Consider the following 20,948-nt stretch of genomic DNA (forward strand, 5'->3'; position numbering starts at 1 on the left):
ATTGGTGAGATTGTTAGTGTAAGTTAATTAACTGTCTTGGTTCCCTACATTACAACAGACACTACAACTGACTGTTGCACGCTTTAAAATCATCCTGGAAGGTGCTGTATAAAATGCAAGTACTTCTTCCTTTTCAGGAGGGAAGAGGCTGAAAACAAAATGTAATCTGATAGCGGTATTTCAGTTGTAGTATTTTATTCAAGAAATATATTCATAGCCCAAAGGCCAAAGTTGAGTGTAATTTATATGTAAAATTCATTAATGAATGAACCAAATTAAAAATATGGAAACATTATAATCAGGTACTGACAAAATTAGATATTGTGCAGTTAACAGGAATGTTAATATTAATAGGCAGAATGTTTCAGGAAAGAATGTTAAATGAAAATTAGATTAAATGCACTATTTGTCTGATTTATATCATATTGAATATAATGCATTATCTTTGTCCCTCTTTCCACAGATGCTGCCAGACGCATCACTTTCTGTTTTTGTTTCAAATGTCCGGCATCTACAGTAATTTGCTTATGGTTTAGTTGACTCTGGGCACTAAAATACATGCATGGTTCATTGTTCAATACACCATTTATCTTTATTACAAACATATTAAACAAATACAGGTCTTTATCTGCAAATGGATTTGGGATCTTCAATGCAACTGCTCACACACGCGATTCCTGATATCACGTGGTTTGTCCGGAGCCAGGCCTTCTGGGAGTTGTAGTTCGCTCCGCAGACCGGCCTCAGTTCCCGTGGGGCTATGCGAGAGTCGCGCGTCTGCGCACTGGCTCCGGCGGGCCGCCTGACCTGAACAACCAAGATGGCGCCGTAGGCGAGAGGGCGATGTCGTTTCTGAGGCTCTGTTCTTCTCGGAGTTCCCGTCCCGAGACTTTACGGGAATTGCTGCTCCTCCCCTCCGGTTGTCACCGTTGTCTGCAGCTCAGGAGACATTCCGTTAGGAGCTCAGGTCAGTAAAAGTGTAGCAGCTGGACTGAGCCCTTCCTGGAGACTGAGGCTCCATGTGCCCCAGGCGCTTCCCTTCACTGAGTCTGAGACATTACAGTCGTTATAAGCTCCCCCCAAAAAACACTCATAAAGTAATCTTATGGAGAAGAATCGTTCTGGACTCGAAATATTAACTATGTTTATCTCTCCACGGATGCTGTCAGTTTCTCCAGCATTTTCTGTTTGGTTCAGGTTTGCAGCATCCACGTTATTATACTTTTACACGTTATGATCCCACCTTGTTTGTCAAACCTCGTCTGCACTTGAAGGCAAAAGCATTTTCTTTTATACTCTGCTGCTGACAACATGGAAATGTCACAACCCTTTGTAAACAGGGTAAATTGTCAGACACATATGGTACTGGATGACCAAAAATGACCTCTAGTGGGAATGACTTGGAGGTGGACAAAGTTAAAAATCACACAACACCAAGTTATAGTCCAACAGGTTATACCAACAAATAAACCTGTAGGACTATAACTTGGTGTTGTGTGATTTTTAACTTTCTCCTGTGAAAACTGGCCCAGATGTTGCAGAGAAATTATATTTTAAAAATGTACGTTTACCATTCTCTGTTTTCTGTGCTGGAATTTCCTGGACAAGAGCCCCCTGTTGTGAACTTGATCCATGACTTCAGCAGCAAGGATTTTTAATGAAACAACACTCCTTTTTTGCAACAGTCACTGCATTGTTGTGTAATTTAAATGCACAGCTGGCACTTGACAGCTGCTGTGATAGGATAAGAGTTAGGTATGGTTCGGGTGCCAAGTAAATGATCAAGTACATAGGTGGTTGTCAGGACTGACAGGTAGGGGGTGGGGTGCGATTCTGGGAGATACCGGATCCAATATGCTTCAGGCTTGCTGGAATGGGTGTCAGGCTTGTAAGTGTTCGTTCAGTGGTGCGTTTGATCCAACAGGTAAGAGGAGTTATTGGGGCAGATGCTGTCAGATGAGCAGGGATGTGTGTGGGGTGTGGGGGGAAGAATCAGGCCAGCAGTGTTTTAGTATGCAGTCTGTCTAGAAGATGGAAGGAATTGTCGCGGGGGGTGGGGGAGGGGGTGTTTGGGTTCTAGCTGGAGGGTAAGTTCAGGGTTTCAGGTGGTCTGTTTGATTTCAGTCTGGGAATGGGGTCTCTGGTCTAGCAGGGTCAGGTCAGGGGTAATGGAGACTGATTCTGGTGGAAGTGGGAGGTAGGAGGTGTCGGTGTGTTTTGAGAGAAAGTGAAGTCTGCAGATGCTGGAGATCAGAGTTGAAAAGTGTGGTGCTGGAAAACAGGTGAAGCAGCATCTGAGGAGTAGGCAAATTGCTGTTTCGGGCATAAGTCCTTCAGGCATGTTGGGGGAAGGTAGGATGTAAATGGGTGAGTGTTGCATCTTTGAGGATTGCAGGGGAAGATATTTGTGTGTGTGTGGAAGTGGGGTGTGAAGAGGAACCAGCTGAAGCCTGCAAACTAGAAATTCCATAACTGGCATAAAGCGTCAGAGGAATTGAAGATGTAAGTGGCCACGGACTGGACCAGTGGAGAAAAGACCAGGTCAAGTTAGGATGAGATGAGTTCTGTTGGGCAGGAGCAGGCAGAAATAATGCCTGGGCAGTCCTGCTTGTGGATTTTCAGAAGGAGGTAGAAGCAAGCTGTACAGGGTTGGGATGCGATCAGCTTGGAAGCGATTGGGGGAGGGGGGCAATCACCAGTTGAAATTAGGTTCATGACTGGAGTTGATATAGTCGCCTGATATTCCATGGTGGGGTCATGGTATGGGGGAGATAAGAGGAGATTTCTGTGCATCTGCAATGTATAGAGGTAAGTATGCCAGACTACAACAGTACAATCCTTATTGGCAGGCTTAATAACAAAGTCAGGGTTGGATCTGAGTGCAGTGGAAATTGAAATTTGGGGTGAGATAGGTTGAATTGGGTAAGGGGAGGGGGAGCAGTGAAATTGAGGATACCAGTGGTGTCATGTTGGCAGTTCTTAATGAACAGATCAAGTGCAGTTAGAAGGTCTGAGGGAGGGGTCCAAGTGGAGGGAGAGTATTGGGAGGTGGGTGAAGGGATCTGAGAGACAGGTAGAAGACTCTTGTCGAACGAAATAGATATGGAGGCAAAGACAACGGAACAAGAGTTTGACATTCTGATCTCTGCTGCTCCAGCAACTCTTTGGCCACCAGAAACCTGGGCCATTGTCTTTAGTCCCTGACTTCAAACTTTACCTTGCACAATCACTCTCCCAAGCCATTATCTTTGGCTGTATCAAGTCTCACACTTCTTTGATTATTTACTTATGATACTGCTAAGACAGCCTATTTCACCACTGGAAAGATCAGCCTGCACTGCTCACAGCTAAGCTCGTTTGCTGGTTAAAGCCTTGTCCTTACCTTTGTTAGTTTACTTCTTCAGAACTCTTGATTATTCCAAAACCCTGATGGTCATTTTTGCATTCTTCCATGATCCACAGTTTGAGTTCAACAAAAGCTCTGCTGAGTGTGTTCTACTAGTGTACTATACAACCAGTCCCACTTATCAGCTCTGTTCACAGACAGGCATTTCCTGATTTAACAATGCCTCAATTTTGAAATTCTCTTTCACATTTTTGAACCATTCTGTGGCCTCACTTCCTCTATTTTTGATATTCCAGCCCAATAAACTGCGACCTTTGTGCTCCTTCAGTTTTGACACCTCAAACATCTCTGGCTTCAATTACTCCTAGACTGATGGCTGTGTTTATAGTTTAAACTTAGGCAGCTCTAGGAAATCGTCTTTAAGCATTTCTACCCTCCTGTCCTCTTTATTATACTCTTGAAACCCAGCTGTGTTAATCATCTGTTAATATTCTATCAAGTAGTTCAGTGTTAAATTTTGATTAGATTAGATTAGATTGGATTCCCTACAGTGTGGAAATAGGCCCTTCGGCGCAACAAGTCCACACCGACCTTTCGAAGAGCAACCCAACCAGACCCATTCCCCTACATTCACCCCTGACTAATGCATCTAACGCTATGGGTAATTTAGCATGGCCAATTCACCTGATCTGCACATCTTTGGACTGTGGGAGGAAACCGGAGCACGCAAAGGAAACCCTTGCCGACACAGGGAGAATGTGCAAACTCCATGTAGACAGTTGCCCGAAGGGGAAATTGAACCCAGGTCTCTGGCACTGTGAGGCAGCAGTGCTAACCACTAATCTTCCAGCAAAGTGCCTTGGAGTGCATTTTTGGTTCTTGTCTCAATTGGAATACAATTTGGTGTAAGAGGATCAGTTTTTATTCTAACCGAAGTGGTGTTGACGGAAATTTTTTTGTATTTAGTTAATAGTCTGTTTTACTCTATTCAATAGGTTTCTTTAAATTCATGATTTTCTGTGGACTGGCTTGACTGATTCTGTAGATTTTATTGCAAGGTTTTTGTGGCTCAATTTATTGGGTTAGTTTTGAAATTCATAGAATGCTAGATATTAAAAACACAGAAGACCATTTGTCATCTGCTCTCACTCAGTTATTCATATTCTCTACTTTCCCTGTTTATTTTCCAAACTTTTATCAGTCATTTGAAGAAGTCTTAAGGCTTCAATTTAAAAAAAAAATTTGCAACGGTGTTGTCAGCAAAGTATTGGCTGTTTTTGAGAAAATGTTTGATTTCCTTGTTGGAGGTCATGTGATTGTGTTTTTGGGAGCTATCAAATTTGCAGTCATTCTTTGATAATTCTGATCTCCACTGTACAATTTGTTCTGACTTATTCAATCACTCTCTAGTGGATATATTTCATGCTTTTATTTGTAAATCCTTTAAAGTACTAATGTTTCCACTTTCCTAAAATGTAAAAGCAAAATCACTCTCCATTAATATTGTCCACACTGGGAGAAATAAAAAAAAGTGCATTGATCTCAGAGTAGAGGTTTCAGTGCATGTGTGGGACTTTGACACCAGACTTCCCATTTTTGATTCATTCACAGGACTTTGCTGGTTAGGCCAGCAAAGTAATTGCGCAAAAGTAATTACCCTTGTGAAGGTGGTGATGATCCATCCTACCTTGCAGCCAATAAAATTCTTGTGGTGCAGATGCACCCACCGTACTATTAATACCAAGTTCCAGAAATTTGGCTCAAAAACGGTAAGGAAACACAATGTGGTTCCCAGTCAGCACATCCTGCAGGTGATGGTGTTCGTATCCAACTAATCCATTAGATGTCATATTATGCTTTCAGTTTTCTTTCCCAGATGTTAGAAAGGAGGACTTTGTAGGGTTTGGTGCTAGGGTTGCAGTAGTCACTTTCTGGATCCTCAGCCCGAGGTTGACTAGTGGGCCATCTGATTTCAGTCCTTCTTTGGATCTCATAGCAGTTTAATACAGCTGTGGCTGTTTAGGATGTTTAGGAAATAACCACATTGCTGTGGGTCTTGAGTCATCTGTGGACCAAACTAAGTAAGGACAATGGATTTCTCTCCCTAAGTATACCAGTGAACCAGATGGGGTTTTACGACAATCAACAGTGGTTTTGCAGGCTATTTTTTTTAATTCTGCATTTATTTATTTAGTTGAATTTAAATTTCACCATCTACCTTGATGGAATTTAAAGCCATGACCCTGGGCTTTTGAATTACTGGTCCCGTGGTATTACCATTAATCACCACCATTCCTGGGATGTGATCATTCAGCTTTATTGATGAGATTATTTAGTATAAAATGGCACTTTCTATTCATAAATTAAATTAAAAATATTGATGTTGTGGTCCCAGGTGATCCAATTTCATGGTAGAGTAGAAATAATTTTTATTTAATTGTTTGCTGGTAAATGTATCAGCTAATCTGATAAATTGTTCATAACTGCATACTACATGTTCAACCCATTGAAATAATGGCAGCCAGGTATTATTTCCAAATACGTCCACAGCTTGTGTGTCTCAATTTTTAACTGGTCTCATCAGTGCATCTTCCACAGAATGTCATGTAACCAAAAATGGCAGATGTCAAGTTGCAGCTTTTTTCTTAGAATTACATTATTTATTTTAATATCATTCTGAGGTTTTGGCATTTGTGTATTATCCAGTTATGCTGGCCTTTTTAATTCATTCATTGAATGTGGACATTGCTGATGAGGCGAGCATTTATTGCTCACCTCTAATTGACTATGAGAAGATGATAAGCTGCCTCTTGAACTGCTGCAGTCCGAGGGATGTCAGTACATCCATTGTTAGGAAGGGAATTTAAGGACCCAGTGACGGGAAGAGATTGACAATAAAGTTCAGAGTCAGGATTTAGTATGGCCTGGAGGGGAGCATGTAACAGGTGACATCTGCTAACCTTGTTCTCCCGGTAGTAGGGATCATGAGTTCAGAAGGTGGTGTTGAAGTATCAATCATAGCCAGTTCCCAAAATCAGAAAAGCCATGTTTGCACACATGATTCAGTTTGTTTTCAATCATTTGTGCTCATGAGGTTAGAGCCCTTGTCTCTGGATCAGAAGTTGTAGCTTCAACTCTCATTTGAGGACCTTAAGCACAAATACCTAAGGCTGACATTAAATTGCAATGTTGAAGGATAGCTACACCCTTCAACTGCCATCTTTTGGATAAGATGTTAATTTGAGCTCCTCTCTGTTGCTCTTCAAATTAAATGTACAAGATTTTGTAGGATGATTATGAAGAAAAGGGAGTTATCTCTGGTGTTTTGATCAATATTTATCCCTTACCAAGATAAAAAAAATCCAGTCATTAATACATTGTTGTTTATGGGAGTTTGTACTTAAACCAGCTGCCGCATTTCCTGTATTGCAACAGTAACTACACTTGGAAAGAACCTCACTGACTGTGTGCTACTTTGTGGTGCTCTATTGTCATGAAAGGCACATGAATATGTGTCGTTTTCTCCCTGTGTCTGCGTGGGTTTCCTCCGGGTGGTCCGGTTTCCTCCCACAGTCCAAAGATGTGCAGGTCAGGTGAATTGACCATGCTAAATTGCCCGTAGTGTTAGGTAAAGGGTAAATGTAGGGGAATGGGTGGGTTGCGCTTTGGCAGGTCGGTGTGGACTTGTTGGGTCGAAGGGCCTGTTTCCACACTGTAAGTAATCTAATCTAATTTAATCGAGACTTGTAGATATGAACTCCTTTTTTTATTGAGGAAGCGCAGACAGTATTTATCTGAAAAGCAAAATGCTGTGGATGTTGAAAATCTGAAACAAGCACAATGTTGAGAAGCTCACCATCTGTGGTGAGAGAAAAATTTAGTCTGGTAACGCTTTTCAGAACTATTATTTCTATCAAATGGGTGGCTAATTGGGTTTGTGAATACCAAGCACTTGTCTACCAGCCCAGTGGCAATATCAGTTACATAAGAAAACTGAAACAATGTCACGAATGAGAGCTTCATATTAGGTTTGTACATGTTCCAGAAAATTCTAACCAACAGAAAAATATGATTATTGGTTAACTATTCTTGTTGGATGGACAACATAACTAAAAATACTTGCAATTTTTTCTATCAGAGCTGCCTTGGGGTTTCTTCAGAAGAAATTACTCTTCTATTATTCCTAAGAAGGATGTTGGAAAGGATCAACCCTGTGAGAAAACTCGTTTGTTACAGGGTATGTAACAATATAAGAAAATTTAAGTGACAAAGAAATGAATATTTTTCAGTTTATTTTGATTTTGAGGAACTAGTTTGCATGCATCAATGCCAAAGTCAAAATTTTTACTTGCAAAACACTTCAACTGTTTGACTGGATCTATTGTATGTTTTTTTTTAAATATCCATAGTAGTTAGCAAGATTTTGTAACTAGACATTTTATTACAAACAGAATAAAGCTTTGTGAATTCTCAGGCTTTTGTGCTTCTGTTTGTGAAATAAACAGAAAGAGCTGCTTATGGTAGGACCATATATAAGAACGTAGGAATTAGAAGCAGGAGTAGGCAATTCAGCCCTTTAAGCCTGCTTCACCATTTACAGAGGAACCTCGATTATCTGAATATCAATTATCCAAAGGGGATCTCAAGGTCCCAATAGAAACATTACGTCAAAGAGCTGTTTCAACCCTGATCATGTCTTTTGTTTACGAGTACAGCGATTAAAAACAAACTGAAATGCTCCCGAGAGCAGTCCTGGACAGTCCAGGCACGTCTCCAAATGACTGACTTCCCGCCCTCCCTCTCTGCCCCCACACTTTCCCTGGAATTCTACACAGGGCTGTACCCTAAACCCCCCCTTCCCCAGATAATCTCTCCAGCATTGTCCTGTACAGGACAGAGGTGGAACCTGTCAAAGAGTTGTGTCCGTGCGCTTTGGAGACTTAGCCCCCAAAGACAAGAGCAGTCTTACTGTTGATGTACAGTCTGGCTGCCTGGGGTGGGGGGGAAGATGGGGAATGGATGGGGGTGCAGAGCTGGAGCTGTGGTGTTGGGGGCAGACGGGGTTAGGGTGGGAGCAGATAGGGTTGGGGATGGGGGCAGGCGGTGGGGGGACAGGGTGGGAGCAGATGGGGCAGGGGCAGCCAGGTTGGGGTGGGAGCGGATGGGGTCTTGCGCGCAGTGTGCTGCTGCCGAGTCTCCTGAACAGGGAGCAGACTTCACAGAAAACTCCGAGCCCCAGAGGAAACCAAATAATCAATTATCTGAATGAAATAGTGCCTGCCCATCTCATTCAGATAATCAAGGTTCCTCTGGAACATGATCATGGCTGATCATATCCTGATTTCAACTTCACTTTCCTGCCTGCTCCCCATAGCCCTTTATGTTGCTTTTTTAGATTAGATGAGATTCCTTACAGTAAGGAAAAAAGGCCCTTTGGCCCAACTAGTTCACACCGACACTCTGAAGAGTAACCCACCCAGAACCATTCCCCTAGCCCATATTTACCCCAACTAACACACCTATCACTATGGGCAATTTAGCATGGCCAATTCACCTGACCTGCACATCTTTAGTGTGTGAGAGGAAACCCATGCAGACACAGGGAGAATGTGCAAGCTCCACACAGGCAGTCGCCCAAGGTGGGAATTGAACCCGGGTCCCTGGCGCTGTGAGGCAGCAGTGCTAACCACTGAGCCACCATGCCTCCCCGTCAGAACCACATCTGTTTTTTTTCTTGAATCTGTTGATTGATTCTGCCTACACTGAACTTTGGGGCAGTGAGTTCCACAGATTCACAACCCTCTGAAAGAAGTAGTTTCTGCTTATCTCAGTTTTGAATCTCCCTCCTCTCATTCTATACCTATGACCTCTTGTTTGAGACTGTCCTGCAAGGGGGAACAAATATTCAAAGTCCACCTCATGAATTGTGTTTAATATTTTATATACCTCAGTCACATTCCCCTCGTTCTTCCGAACTCCAGCGAGTACAAATCCAAGCTTTTCAACCACTCCTTACATGACAGCCCTTTTCATCCCTGGAATCAACCTTGTGAACATCCTCTGAACTATCTCCAGTGCTACCACATCCTTCCTCAAATAAGGAGACCAAAACTGAACACTATTCCAGTTGCCATCTCACCAATACCTTTATATAATTGTGTCAACACTTCTTTACTTTTCATAATCCAGTCCTTTTGCAATCAATATGAGGATTCCATTCAATTTTATTATTATGTGCTGCACCTACACACCGTTTCCTGCGATTCATGTATAAAGATGCCCAGATCCTTCTGGATTCATTGAAACAATAATTTGCCCTTTTATTTTTCCAGCCTAACTGAACAACCTCGCACTTATCTTCGTGAAACTAGATCTTCCAGATTCTGGCTCATTGTCCTCACCTATCAATATCTATCTGTAAGCTCTTTATCACCTCATCACAGCCTGCTTTCCCACCTATTTTAGCATCATCTGCAAACTTTGCTATGTTACACTCTGTCCCTGTTTACATAGGTTGTAAATAGTTGAGGCCCAAGAACTGCAACACCCCACTAGTTACAGTTCGCATCCAGAGAACGAGCCATTTATCCCAATTCTCTTCTTTCTATCAGTCAGCCAATCCTCTACCCTTAGCCCCCTGTAATTTAACCTTCTGGATCAATCTTTTATGCAGCAGTTTATCAAATGCCACCTGGAAGTCTATATATGCCACATCTATTGGATCCCAATTGTCCACCACCTTGCTGGTTACATCCTCAAAGACGTTTGTCAATCACAACTTGTACATCATGAAATTGTGCTAACACTGATATTTTTCTTTAAACGCAGATGTGAGGTAAAACTTATCTCTGTCAATAGTTTATATAAGAGTAGGTGTTTAAGAAGTAACTGGGGCACCTACTGCTTAGAAGGGAAGGGGGAAGAGGAGCAGAGCAGTAGTCATTGGGGACTCAATAGTTAGGGGGACAGATAGGATGTTCTGTGTGGATGAGAGAGAGTCACCGTTGGTGTGTTGCCACCCAGGTGCCAGGGTCCGTAATGTCTCTGATCGTGTATTTGGGATATTTCGGGGGGAGAGAGAGCAGCCCCAAGTTGTTGGCACCAACAACATAGGTCGGAAGAGAGATGGGGACTTGAGGCGGAAATTCAGGGAGCTAGGATGGAAGCTTAGAACTAGGACAAACAGAGTTGTTTTCTCTGCTTTGGTGCCCGTGTCACGTGCTAGTGAGGTAAGGAATAGGGAGAGAAAGGAGTTGAACACGTGGCTACAGGGATGGTGCAGGAGGGAGGGTTTTGGGTTTTTGGATAATTGGAGCTCTTTCTGGGGTAGGTGGGACCTCTACAAGCAGGATGGTTTTCATCTAAACCAGAGGGGTACCAATATCCTGGGTGGGAAATTCGCTAAAGCTATTAAGGTGGATTTAAAATAATACAGCAGGGGGATGGGAGCCAAAATTGTAGGACAGGTACAGAAGAGGATGAGAGTAGGGAGTTTCCAAATCAAATATCTGATACTGGCAAGCGAGAACCTGGTTTGAAGTGCTTCAATGCGAGGAGCATCCGAAATAAAGTGAGTGAACTGGCAGCGTGGGTTGGTACTTGGGACTTCGATGTTGTGGCCATTACGGAGACATGGATAGAGCAGGGGCAGGAATGGCTGTTGCAGCTTCCGGGATTCAGATGTTTCAGTAAGAACAGAGAAAATGGTAAAAGAGGGGGAGGTGTGGCATTGTTGATCAGGGACAATATTACAGTTGTAGAAAGGATGTTTGGTGATTCGTGGGCTGAGGTTCGAAACAGGAAGGGAGAAGTCACCATGCTGGGAGTTTTCTATAGGCCTCCGAATAGTCCCAGAGATGTAGAGGAAAGGATAGCAAAGATGATTCTCGATAGGAGTGAGACATGCAGGGTAGTTGTCATGGGGGACTTCAACTATCCAAATATTGACTGGGATCACTACAGTACGAGTACTATAGATGGGTCAGTTTTTGTCCAGTGTATGCAGGAGGGCTTCCTGACACAGTATGTAGACAGGGCCTACAAGGGGCGAAGCCACTTTAGATTTAGTACTGGGTAACGAGCCTGGCCAGGTGTTAGATTTGGAAGTAGATGAGCACTTTGGAGACAGCGATCACAATTCTGTCAGGTTTACTTTAGGGATGGAAAGGTGTACGTGTACTCCACTGAGCAAGAGTTACAGCTGGGGGAAGGGAAATTATGGTGCAATTAGGAAAGATTTAGGAAGCGTAGAATAGGGAAGGAAACTGCAAGGGATGAGCACATTAAAAATGTGGAGCTTATTCAAGGAAAAGCTACTGTGTGTCCTAGATAAGTATGTACCTATCAGGCAGGGAGGAAGATATAGAACGCGTGAGCCGTGGTTTACTAAGGAAGTGGAATCCCTGGTCAAGAAGAAGAAGAAGAAGGCTTATGTTAGGACAAAATGTGAAAACTCAGGGCGCTTGAGGGTTATAAGGAAGTCAGGAAAGACCTAAAAAGAGAGCTCAGAAGAGCCAGGAGGAGACATGAGAAGTTGTTGGCGGATAGGATCAGGATTAACCCTAAGTCTTTCCATAGGTATGTCAGGAATAAAAGAATGACGAGAGTTAAATTAGGGCCAATCAAGGATAATAGTGGGAAGTTGTGTGTGGAGTCAGAGGAGATAGGGGAAGCACTAAATAAATATTTTTTGTCAGTGTTCACTATAGAAAATGTAAATGTTGGCGAAGAAGGTACAGAGATACTTGCATCTAGACTAGAAGAGATTGAGGTTCACAAGGAAGAGGTATTAGAAATACTGCTGAGTGTGAAAATAGACAAGTCCCTTGGGCCGGATGGGATCTCTCCTAGGATCCTCTGGGAAGCAAGGGAAGAGATTGCCGAGCCTTTGGCATTGATCTTCAAATCATCATTGTCTGCAGGAATAGTGCCTGAGGACTGGAGGATAGCAAATGTGGTTCCCTTGTTCAAAAAGGGTAGTAGAGACAACTCTGGTAATTACAGACCAGTGAGTCTCACTTCAGTTGTTGGTAAAGTGTTGGAAAAGGTTATAAGAGATAGGATTTATAACCATCTAGAAAAGAATAATCTGATCAGGGACAGTCAGCACAGCTTTGTGAAGGGTAGGTTGTGCCTAACGAATCTTATTGAGTTTTTTGACAAAGTGACTAAACACATAGATGAGAGTAAACCGGTTGATGTGGTGTATATGGATTTCAGCAAGGCGTTCGATAAGGTTCCCCACAGTAGGCTATTATACAAAATGCGGAGGAATGGAATTGTGGGAGGCATAACAGTGTGGATGAGTAATTGGCTTGCTGAAAGAAAACAGAGGGTTGTAGTTGATGGAACATGTTCATCTTGGTGTCCAGTTACTAGCGGCGTACCGCAAGGGTCGGTGTTGGATCCACTGCTGTTCGTCATTTTTATAAATGACCTGGATGAGGGCTTAGAAGGGTGGGTTAGTAAATTTGCAGACGACACTAAGGTCGGTGGAGTTGTGGATAGTGACGAAGGATGTAGTAAGTTGCAAAGAGATGTAGATAGGATGCAGAGCTGGGCTGAGAGGTGGCAAATGGAGTTTAATGTGGACAAGTGTGAGGTGATACACTTTGGACTGAGTAATCAGAATGCAAAGTACTGGGCTAATGGTAAGATTCTTGGGAGTGCAGGTGAGCAGAGAGATCTCGGTGTTCATGTACACAGATCCCTGAAAGGTGCCACCCAGATTGACAGGGTTGTTAAGAAGGCATACAGTGTTTTGGCCTTTATTAATAGAGGGAACCAAGAAGTTATGCTGCAGCTGTACAAAGCTCTGCTACGGCCACACTTGGAGTATTGTGTACAGTTCTGGTCACCACATTATAAGAAGGATGTGGAAGCTTTGGAAAGGGTGCAGAGGAGATTTACTGGGATGTTGCCTAGTTTGGAAGGAATGTCTTACGAGGAAAGGCTGAGGGCCTTGAAGCTGTTCTCGTTAGAGAGAAGAAGGTTGAGAGGTGACTTAATAGAGACATACAAGATAATCAGAGGGATAGATAGGATGGACAGGGAAAGCCTTTTTCCAAGTATGGGGACGGCAAACATGAGGGGACACAACTTTAAATTGAGGGGAGATAGGTATAAGACAGATGTCAGAGGTAGTTTCTTTACTCAGAGTAGTAAGGGTATGGAATGCTTTGCCTGCAACAGTAGTAGATTTGCCAAGTTTAAGTGCATTTAAGTCATCATTGGATAGGCATATGGACATACATGGAATAGTGTAGGTGGAATGGGCTTCAGATTAGTATGACAGGGTGACGTAACATCGAGGGCCAAAGGACCTGTACTGTGCTGTTATGTTCTATGATTTTGTGAAGGTTTTTTGTAAGTTTTCAGTTGCGCTGTATTTAACTGTAACTCTGAAAAGACACCCACCTCCCTGGATAGTCTTTCTTACCTAATTCTTTTGGGCTCCCCTGCATAAGTTGATCCTCTGACTACCAGTCCCTTACTCTTTCTCCTGATCCTCTGCTTTCTTCTACTCCTGCTACCTTTCATCTTCTCCCTTTTCTCCTGAAGCAGGTCTCCTCCTCCCATCTTAGGTTCCAGTCTCTTGTCCCCCCTTCTCATATTACAAGTTTCTTTGTCCTTGTACAGAATAGTGTGCCAGAATAGTTTGTGTTGGAAATACAATTCCTCCTTGCAAGCTGAGCTATTGATTAGGACATTCTGCTTATGGATCAAGGTGATGTTTGGTTGGCAAGTCTAGGAATTGTCACCATTTTGAATGTGTTATGTAGTTTTTCTGTTCAATCATGCAAACTGTTTATTTGCTTGCTTTCTCTTCTTGTTACTATTTCTATATTGTTTGATTAAAGTTTGTAGTTAGATGTTTAAACTTTTAATTTCTTTGCTTCGCATGGCAGTTCTCGAAGCCCGAATGCAACAACTTCAGGCAGATAACATCACTGAAGTGAAATGTACAGAGGTGCAGTTTGTCAACCGAATAAATGTAACTCATGATGAAAATCAAAGCAGTACAAATAATCTTACTTTTCTGCCAGATCAAGAATTTAAAAAATCTCTTAACCTGAGCACGGAAGCATTTGTAGAAGAAAAGATAGCTAAAGAACAGATGGGAAAGAAATGTCACACAGAACCAGTAATTCCAAAAACTGCCTCAGCTCCAAGGAAATGGATAGAAAAATTAGACAAAGAGAAACGTAACAAGACCAGGAGACAACTTAATATTGTGAAAAAAATTAAAGAATCAAAAGAATCTCTACAATTGTCAAGCACAAAAAGTGTTACTGGTGCTAAGACCACTGAGATGGGCAGTAAAAGTACATCAAAAGGCAATGTTGCAAAGGCACCAGTTACACACAGAGCCAGACCTTCAGTAATGAGTAATCGGGAAGCAAAGTCCGATGCATTACATGATTTTTCTGTGGAAGCTATACTTGCTGAAGTGGAAAACCTTGACCAACAGCTCATTAATTGGGAGCCTTCTGCTAAACTACTTGAAGATGAAGAAGGCAACAAATATGGTGATGCCCAGCGGAATATTTTATCCTATGTTGAGGCTTGTGCATTCATTAATGATCTGGACAGAGCTCATCAATGTGTCATGTTCCATCATCGGATTCTTACTCGCCGGAAGCAGTTGAATATAAAGATTTATAGTGTTTTAATGCAGCTGTGGGCTAAAAAGGTTAGTAAATTTATAAGTACAGCTTTAAAAAAAAAAGTTGTGTTATTTACAACATTTGTTCTGAAGTGCTCTTCCTGTGCTTTTTAAATGAAGTTAAATTTTATTAACAACATTGCTTCTTGCGCAAAAGCATGCTTGATTCCTCTGAAAGGAAGTAGCTAAAGAGATAGTGGGTGCATTGGTAGTAACCTTCAGGAAATCCTAGATTCTGGAAAAGCCCCAGAGGGTTGGAAAACTGCTAACATCTTGATTTTAAAAGGGATGGAGTCAATAAACATACTAATACAGGCCAGTTAGCTTAAAATCTGTTATTTTAAAAATGTTATCAATGATGTAATAGCAGAGCATTAAAAATCACCTAATATGATCAATCATAATCAGTATGCTTTCATGAAGGGAACTAATGCATGACAAATGTTATTGTTCTTTGAGGAGGTGACGAGCAGAATAGATAAGGGGGAAGCAGTGAATGTAATATATTTGGATTTTCAGAAGGTGTTTGAGTAGGCGCACAATAGGTTACTTAATAAGATAAAAGCCCATGTATTGGAATTAGTATATTAGCATGTTTAGAGGGTTGGCTAACTAGTAGAAGACAGAGTTGGGATAAAGGGGGCACTTTCAGGATGGCAACCTGTGACTGGTGGAGTTATGCACTTTGCAGGAAGAATAAGCCAAATATTATTTAAATGGAAATAGATTGTAGAAAACTATGGAAGAGAGAGATTTGGGAGTCCCCATCCATGAATCAGATAAAGTTAGCTTCCAAGTTCAGCAGCTAATAGGGAAGGCTAATTGATTGTTGTCCCTTATTTCGAAGGGAATGGAGTATAAAAGTAGAGCGATATTGCTAAAACTAGATAAGGCACTATTTAGGCCACAGCTGGAATGCTTATCTAAGGAGAGATATTCTGACATTGAAGGCAGTCCAGGAAATGTTCACTTGACTGCTAGCAGGTATGGAGGGACTGTCGTACAAAGTGAGGTTGAGTAGGTTGGGCTTGTATTTGTTGGTTATTAGAAAAATATGAGGTAATCTGATTGAAACATACACGATTCTTTGGGTGTTTAACAGGGTAGACATGGAATGGTTATTTTCTCTTGTAGCAGAGTCTCGAGCAGAGGGATTAATCCCTGAATAAGGAGTCGCACATTTAAGACAGTTGGAATGGTAATGAATCTGCAGCTGTATACATTGCAGACACCTGCTTAGGCTCTGTCATTAAGTATGGTCAGAGCTGAGATAGAGATGTCTAATCAGTAAGGGAATCAAGGGTTATGGGGAAAAGGAAAGACAGTGGAGTTAATGGTTACCAGATCAGCAATGATCTCATTGAATGGTTGAGCAGACTCAATGAGTTGAATGGCCCACTTCTGCTCCTACATCTTATGGTCATATAAAGTGTTTTCCAGACTGCTCCAGTTTTTAATGGGCATTTCAGTTTGTTAACTAAAATCTAGGTCCTTGTACCCAAGATTTCACATAGTGCCCTTATTTTTCCATTAATCAATTATTTTACCAACAGGCCACAGTATGACTGATATTGAAAATGGAACTGCCCTGCAGAAAGATTTTGGGACACCTTGTCAGAGCAGAGTACAGTACAATTGTGCTGAATTTTGCCATAACTGACCTTTGGGTTCATTGTACTGACACCAGACGTTGTAAGGAAAAATTGTCCCATTTTTGCAACACCAACATTCCTTGATTTCATTTGTGCAACATTTCATGACGAGGAGAGGATAATCAGGATCTTTTTGTCAGGGTAATCAATTGTGCTTTCTATAATGCATCAAGTATTTGGCAAGTTTAGGGTTAGAGGTTAAGAGCTCTAGCATCACTGAGGGAAAACTGCAATTTGCTCCATCGACAGCTCAACAACCCACATTCCAAGTCTATTTTTAGCAGTTGGAAGCTCCTCCGAATTAATACTTTGTTCTGTTAATTTGAAGGAAACTGCTATTTTTTTCTTGGAAATTGCATCTGCTTATTTTTTGCCCTTTTTGTTATACTTCATTATTTTCTTTCTAATTTTGTCTTTTGGCATTTTGCTTCTCTTCCTCTATTTCCCAACTAGTTAACCTACATTGGCGATATTCCTGCTGTTTTTCTCCCCCTGAAGATTAGCAGTTAAAAAAATAACCTCATGCTTTATTTGCAGGGTTCATTAAGTCAAATTGGCAACCTTTTCAGTCTGGTGGAAGAGGCTGGGTTGAAGCCAAATTTGGGATGTTATATGGCAGCATTGGAATGTATGGGGCGCATGGAAAACTGCTCCCCCCATGTGATTGAGAGGTAAGCAGTGATGGTAAAAATTGGAGAAAAATGTCACAAAGACACAGATTCAATTGTTCAAACTCTATCTATTAGCACATTTGGAGCAAATTATAACTATATGAAAAATGCACATTGACTGCAGCAGAATTGATGACATTAGTGTCATTCATCTGTTCCTCTGAAAATATTGAGGCCTTTAATAACCTGGTTGATTTTCTCTCAGTACTTGAACATAGCAAAACAACATTGATGAGATTCACTCAATAGATTATTGGGTTTACAAGCTCATTTGGGTATATTTTTGTTACTTTTTCACTTTGTCATAAGAATCTTAAACACCTGTGCAAGAGCGGAGTGCGTGGATAGACAATTTCCTTCTAGAAATTGTGTTGAAAATGCAGTGTGGTGTATCTTGAAGAATGCAATTAGAATGGAATTTAAGCATAGCTGTTGCTATCTTGATGTTTCATCTTTTTCCCAGCTAAAACATTTTTGGTTTGGTAATATTATATTGAATATCTCACATTCAACAGAGATTTTAGCTGCTGCTTAATATAGGAAACATTAATTTAAGCATATGAATCATTTGTTTGATAACATTAAAAAGAAAAAGAAAAGTTTTATATTAAAATAATTAGGCATGTTTATTTATCAACTTTGAGAGCAAGTTGAGTGTAAATATGTCAAGGTAGTTAGTTTATGTTGGCATCTGCATATGACAACCTGAAACCAGCCTTGAAATCTATTTATGTAAATTCTGTGCATACTATGTATCACTGAGTACTGGCAGGAAAGTTTAATGCATTTCTTGGAGCTGTGTATTTTTCCGTCAATTGTGTAACCGGCCAGGATTTTCAGTGTGAGTGATGCATGTTCACTTTTTTGTTCACAGATTGACTTCCTGGCATACGCCATACTCTAAAGTTGGCTCCTTCATGTGCATAATTACATTGTCTCGCTTGACATCTATCTTGGTAGAAAATATAATGTTTCTGGATCTTTAAAATTCCTTCACAGAAAGTGTGCATCTTTGGCAAAACCAACATTTGATGCTACCCCTAATTCTGTTTGAGGTGATGACCAGCCTTCTTGAATCACTCACACTTTGTTGTTTTGATACATTCATAGTGCTATAAGGAATGCCATTACAGGGTTTTGACTCAGCAGCAGAAAAAAAAAATGAGAATTTGGTTCCAAGTCAGGATGGTGTATTGCTTGAAGGGGAATATGCATGTAGTGGTGTTCCTTTGTATCTAGTGCCCTTATTCTAGCTGGTGGAAGTCTTAGGTTTGCCAGGTACTATAAAAGGAATCTTGATGAGTTGCTGCAGTGCAGGTGTACAAAGCTGTCATTCTGTACTAGTGTTGGGGGATAGTGTGAATATTTAAAGTGTGCTGATCAAGGTGGACTGTGGTGTCCTCGATACTGTTGAGCTTTCAAGTGTTGTTGGAGTTGCATCCCTCTTGGTCGTTGGAGCGTATTCCTTTACACTGCTGACTGAAAGATGGTGGACAGGCTCTGGGGAGTAGAGAGGAGCGTTATTCACTGCAGGATTCCCACTGTCTGACCTGCTCTTGTAGCCACAGTATTTATGTGACTGCTGCAGTTATGTTTCTTCTCAGTGGTAACAGCAGGATGGTGATAGCAGGGAATTTAGTGATGGTAATGCTGTACAATGTCTAAGGGACATGCTTAAGTTACTGTTTGTTGCAGGTAGTCATTGCCAGTCACTTGTGCAGCTTGAATTACAAGCCACTTACCAGTCCAAGTTTGAATGTTGACTGTGCCCTTCTTCATAAGGGTATGGACTATTTCAGTAGCTGAGAAGTTGCAAATTGTACAGAACAGAGTAGAAATCATGCCAGTAACACCTTGTGTTTCTTTATTCTCCATTAATTCAAAGGCTGGTGCACTCTGTGATTGCTTTATTGACATGCGGGTGGAGAAGCTAAATTTTATCATAACAGACCTTCTGGGCTCCTGCAGCATCTTGACTTTAGCAACCTCCCCAACTGCCATCTGAGATGAAATGGAAGATATGGAATTTCATTGTACTCCTTGCATGCTGAGCTGGGGTCTTGCATCCACTCCATTAATAAGATTATTTCCTTTAACCTTTGCAATGTTATAATTTATCCTGTTTTTCTGTCGACGATTATAGAAGCTTGAATCTATTGCTTCTCTATTATTCTTCTCAATCTACCATCAGCTCAGCAGCTCACCAATTAAAGCTTATTTCTCTTTGTATTTATGTTCTTATCTGCAGCAAAGTCTGGTATGCTGATCACCCTTCCACTCTCCCAAATCTCACTGACTTCACACTGCAGTGAGTTAACTTCAGAGTTCTTGCCTTAATTTAAAATTCCTACACAGCCTCCACTAACCTTTGTTGAGGACCTGGTCCAGTCTTCTATGTCTGCACAGTCCCAGTTCCTTAGCTGCTTCATCTGCTCATTGAGGCAGTTTACTTCCTGCCACTGGCTCTCACTGGATAATGCTGCTTGTCACACTCTTTATATGGTTTCAGAAAATGTTGAGGAAAAAATGTTGTTTTGCTTTGATTTTTTACAATGTAAATACAACAAGCTGCTGAATCTCCGGCAGAAAAACAAATTGCTGGAAAGGCTCACGTCTGGCTGTGTCTCTCAAGTTATAACAAAGAGAGACTCGTACTTTCAAGATAATTTTACTAAAAATGATGTAAATTGTTAAACTGATTTACAACACTTTTAATAAAATTATCCCTAATCCACCAAGCTGTGAAACATTGTATATTTAAATGTGGAACAGTTTGAATCTATGTAAGAGTTGCAGTAGCAATGCAAAGTGATGCTAAAATTGTAATAGTAATCTGGGTTCAGAAAACGACCTGCTCCAGAATGGTAATTCTTGATAATGCTGTAAGAATCTCTCCTTGCTGCAACTTGAGTGAGGCTCTGTTTCCATATTTACACTATAATGCCATTGGCCTCACTCAACTGTGGCTGCTGATTGCAGCTGATGTAGAAATAGATACAAAGTTAAAAATCATACAACATCAGGTTATAGTCCAACAGGTTTATTTGGAAGCACTAGCTTTCAGAGCGCTTCTCCTTCAGGTGGTTGTGGAGTATAAGATCGTAAGACGCAGAATTTATATCAAAAGTGTACGGTGTGCTGTAACTAAGATTATATCTTGAAAATGACCTGAATTGTTTAAGTGTCTTGTAAGGTACAAAATACTTATTTCATCCACTAGATGGCTCCTGTGGTCTTTACACAGATGAACAATGAGTAAGTGTTGTAGTATCAGGTGTAATAATTGTCCTGTTTTTAACTAATGCTTATAGACGATCGCTCTAAAGCAAAGTTTCATCAACCATGGGTCGCAACTCGCAGTAGAGATGCAAGATGAAATTTTGTGGTCACAAGCTCTCAGCCAACAATGGTTACATGGAGCTCCAGCTGATTTCTGACACTGGGCGACACTTTAAATTCTCACTTTTTTGTTGGTGAGCAGAACCTAATGGTCTGCTCTCTCAGACCTCATAATTGCTGCGAAAGAATTGAGGTTTAATGTATAAGATGTACTTCTTCAATAAAGAGGATTGTCTTGTGTGAATAATCAGGATCAAAATGCATTAATAATTTTA

The 20,948-nt window shown here is 41.2% G+C and overlaps 1 protein-coding gene across 2 annotated transcripts in view; it reads left to right on the top strand.

Moving 5' to 3' along the window:
* The first annotated feature begins 800 nt into the window (after window positions 1-800).
* The window catches only part of polrmt (polymerase (RNA) mitochondrial (DNA directed)), a 115,640-nt gene continuing 95,492 nt past the window's right edge, over window positions 801-20,948 (top strand). For both annotated transcript variants that reach the window (XM_072594187.1, XM_072594188.1), the window contains exons 1-4: window positions 801-967; window positions 7,485-7,583; window positions 14,254-15,038; window positions 17,201-17,334. In XM_072594187.1, coding sequence (XP_072450288.1) covers window positions 844-967; window positions 7,485-7,583; window positions 14,254-15,038; window positions 17,201-17,334 — 1,142 coding nt within the window. In that variant the 5' untranslated portion in view covers window positions 801-843. The remainder of the gene's footprint in view (window positions 968-7,484; window positions 7,584-14,253; window positions 15,039-17,200; window positions 17,335-20,948) is intronic.

This window comes from Chiloscyllium punctatum, chromosome 24 (assembly GCF_047496795.1).
Source record: "Chiloscyllium punctatum isolate Juve2018m chromosome 24, sChiPun1.3, whole genome shotgun sequence".
NCBI classification, from domain to species: domain Eukaryota; kingdom Metazoa; phylum Chordata; class Chondrichthyes; order Orectolobiformes; family Hemiscylliidae; genus Chiloscyllium; species Chiloscyllium punctatum.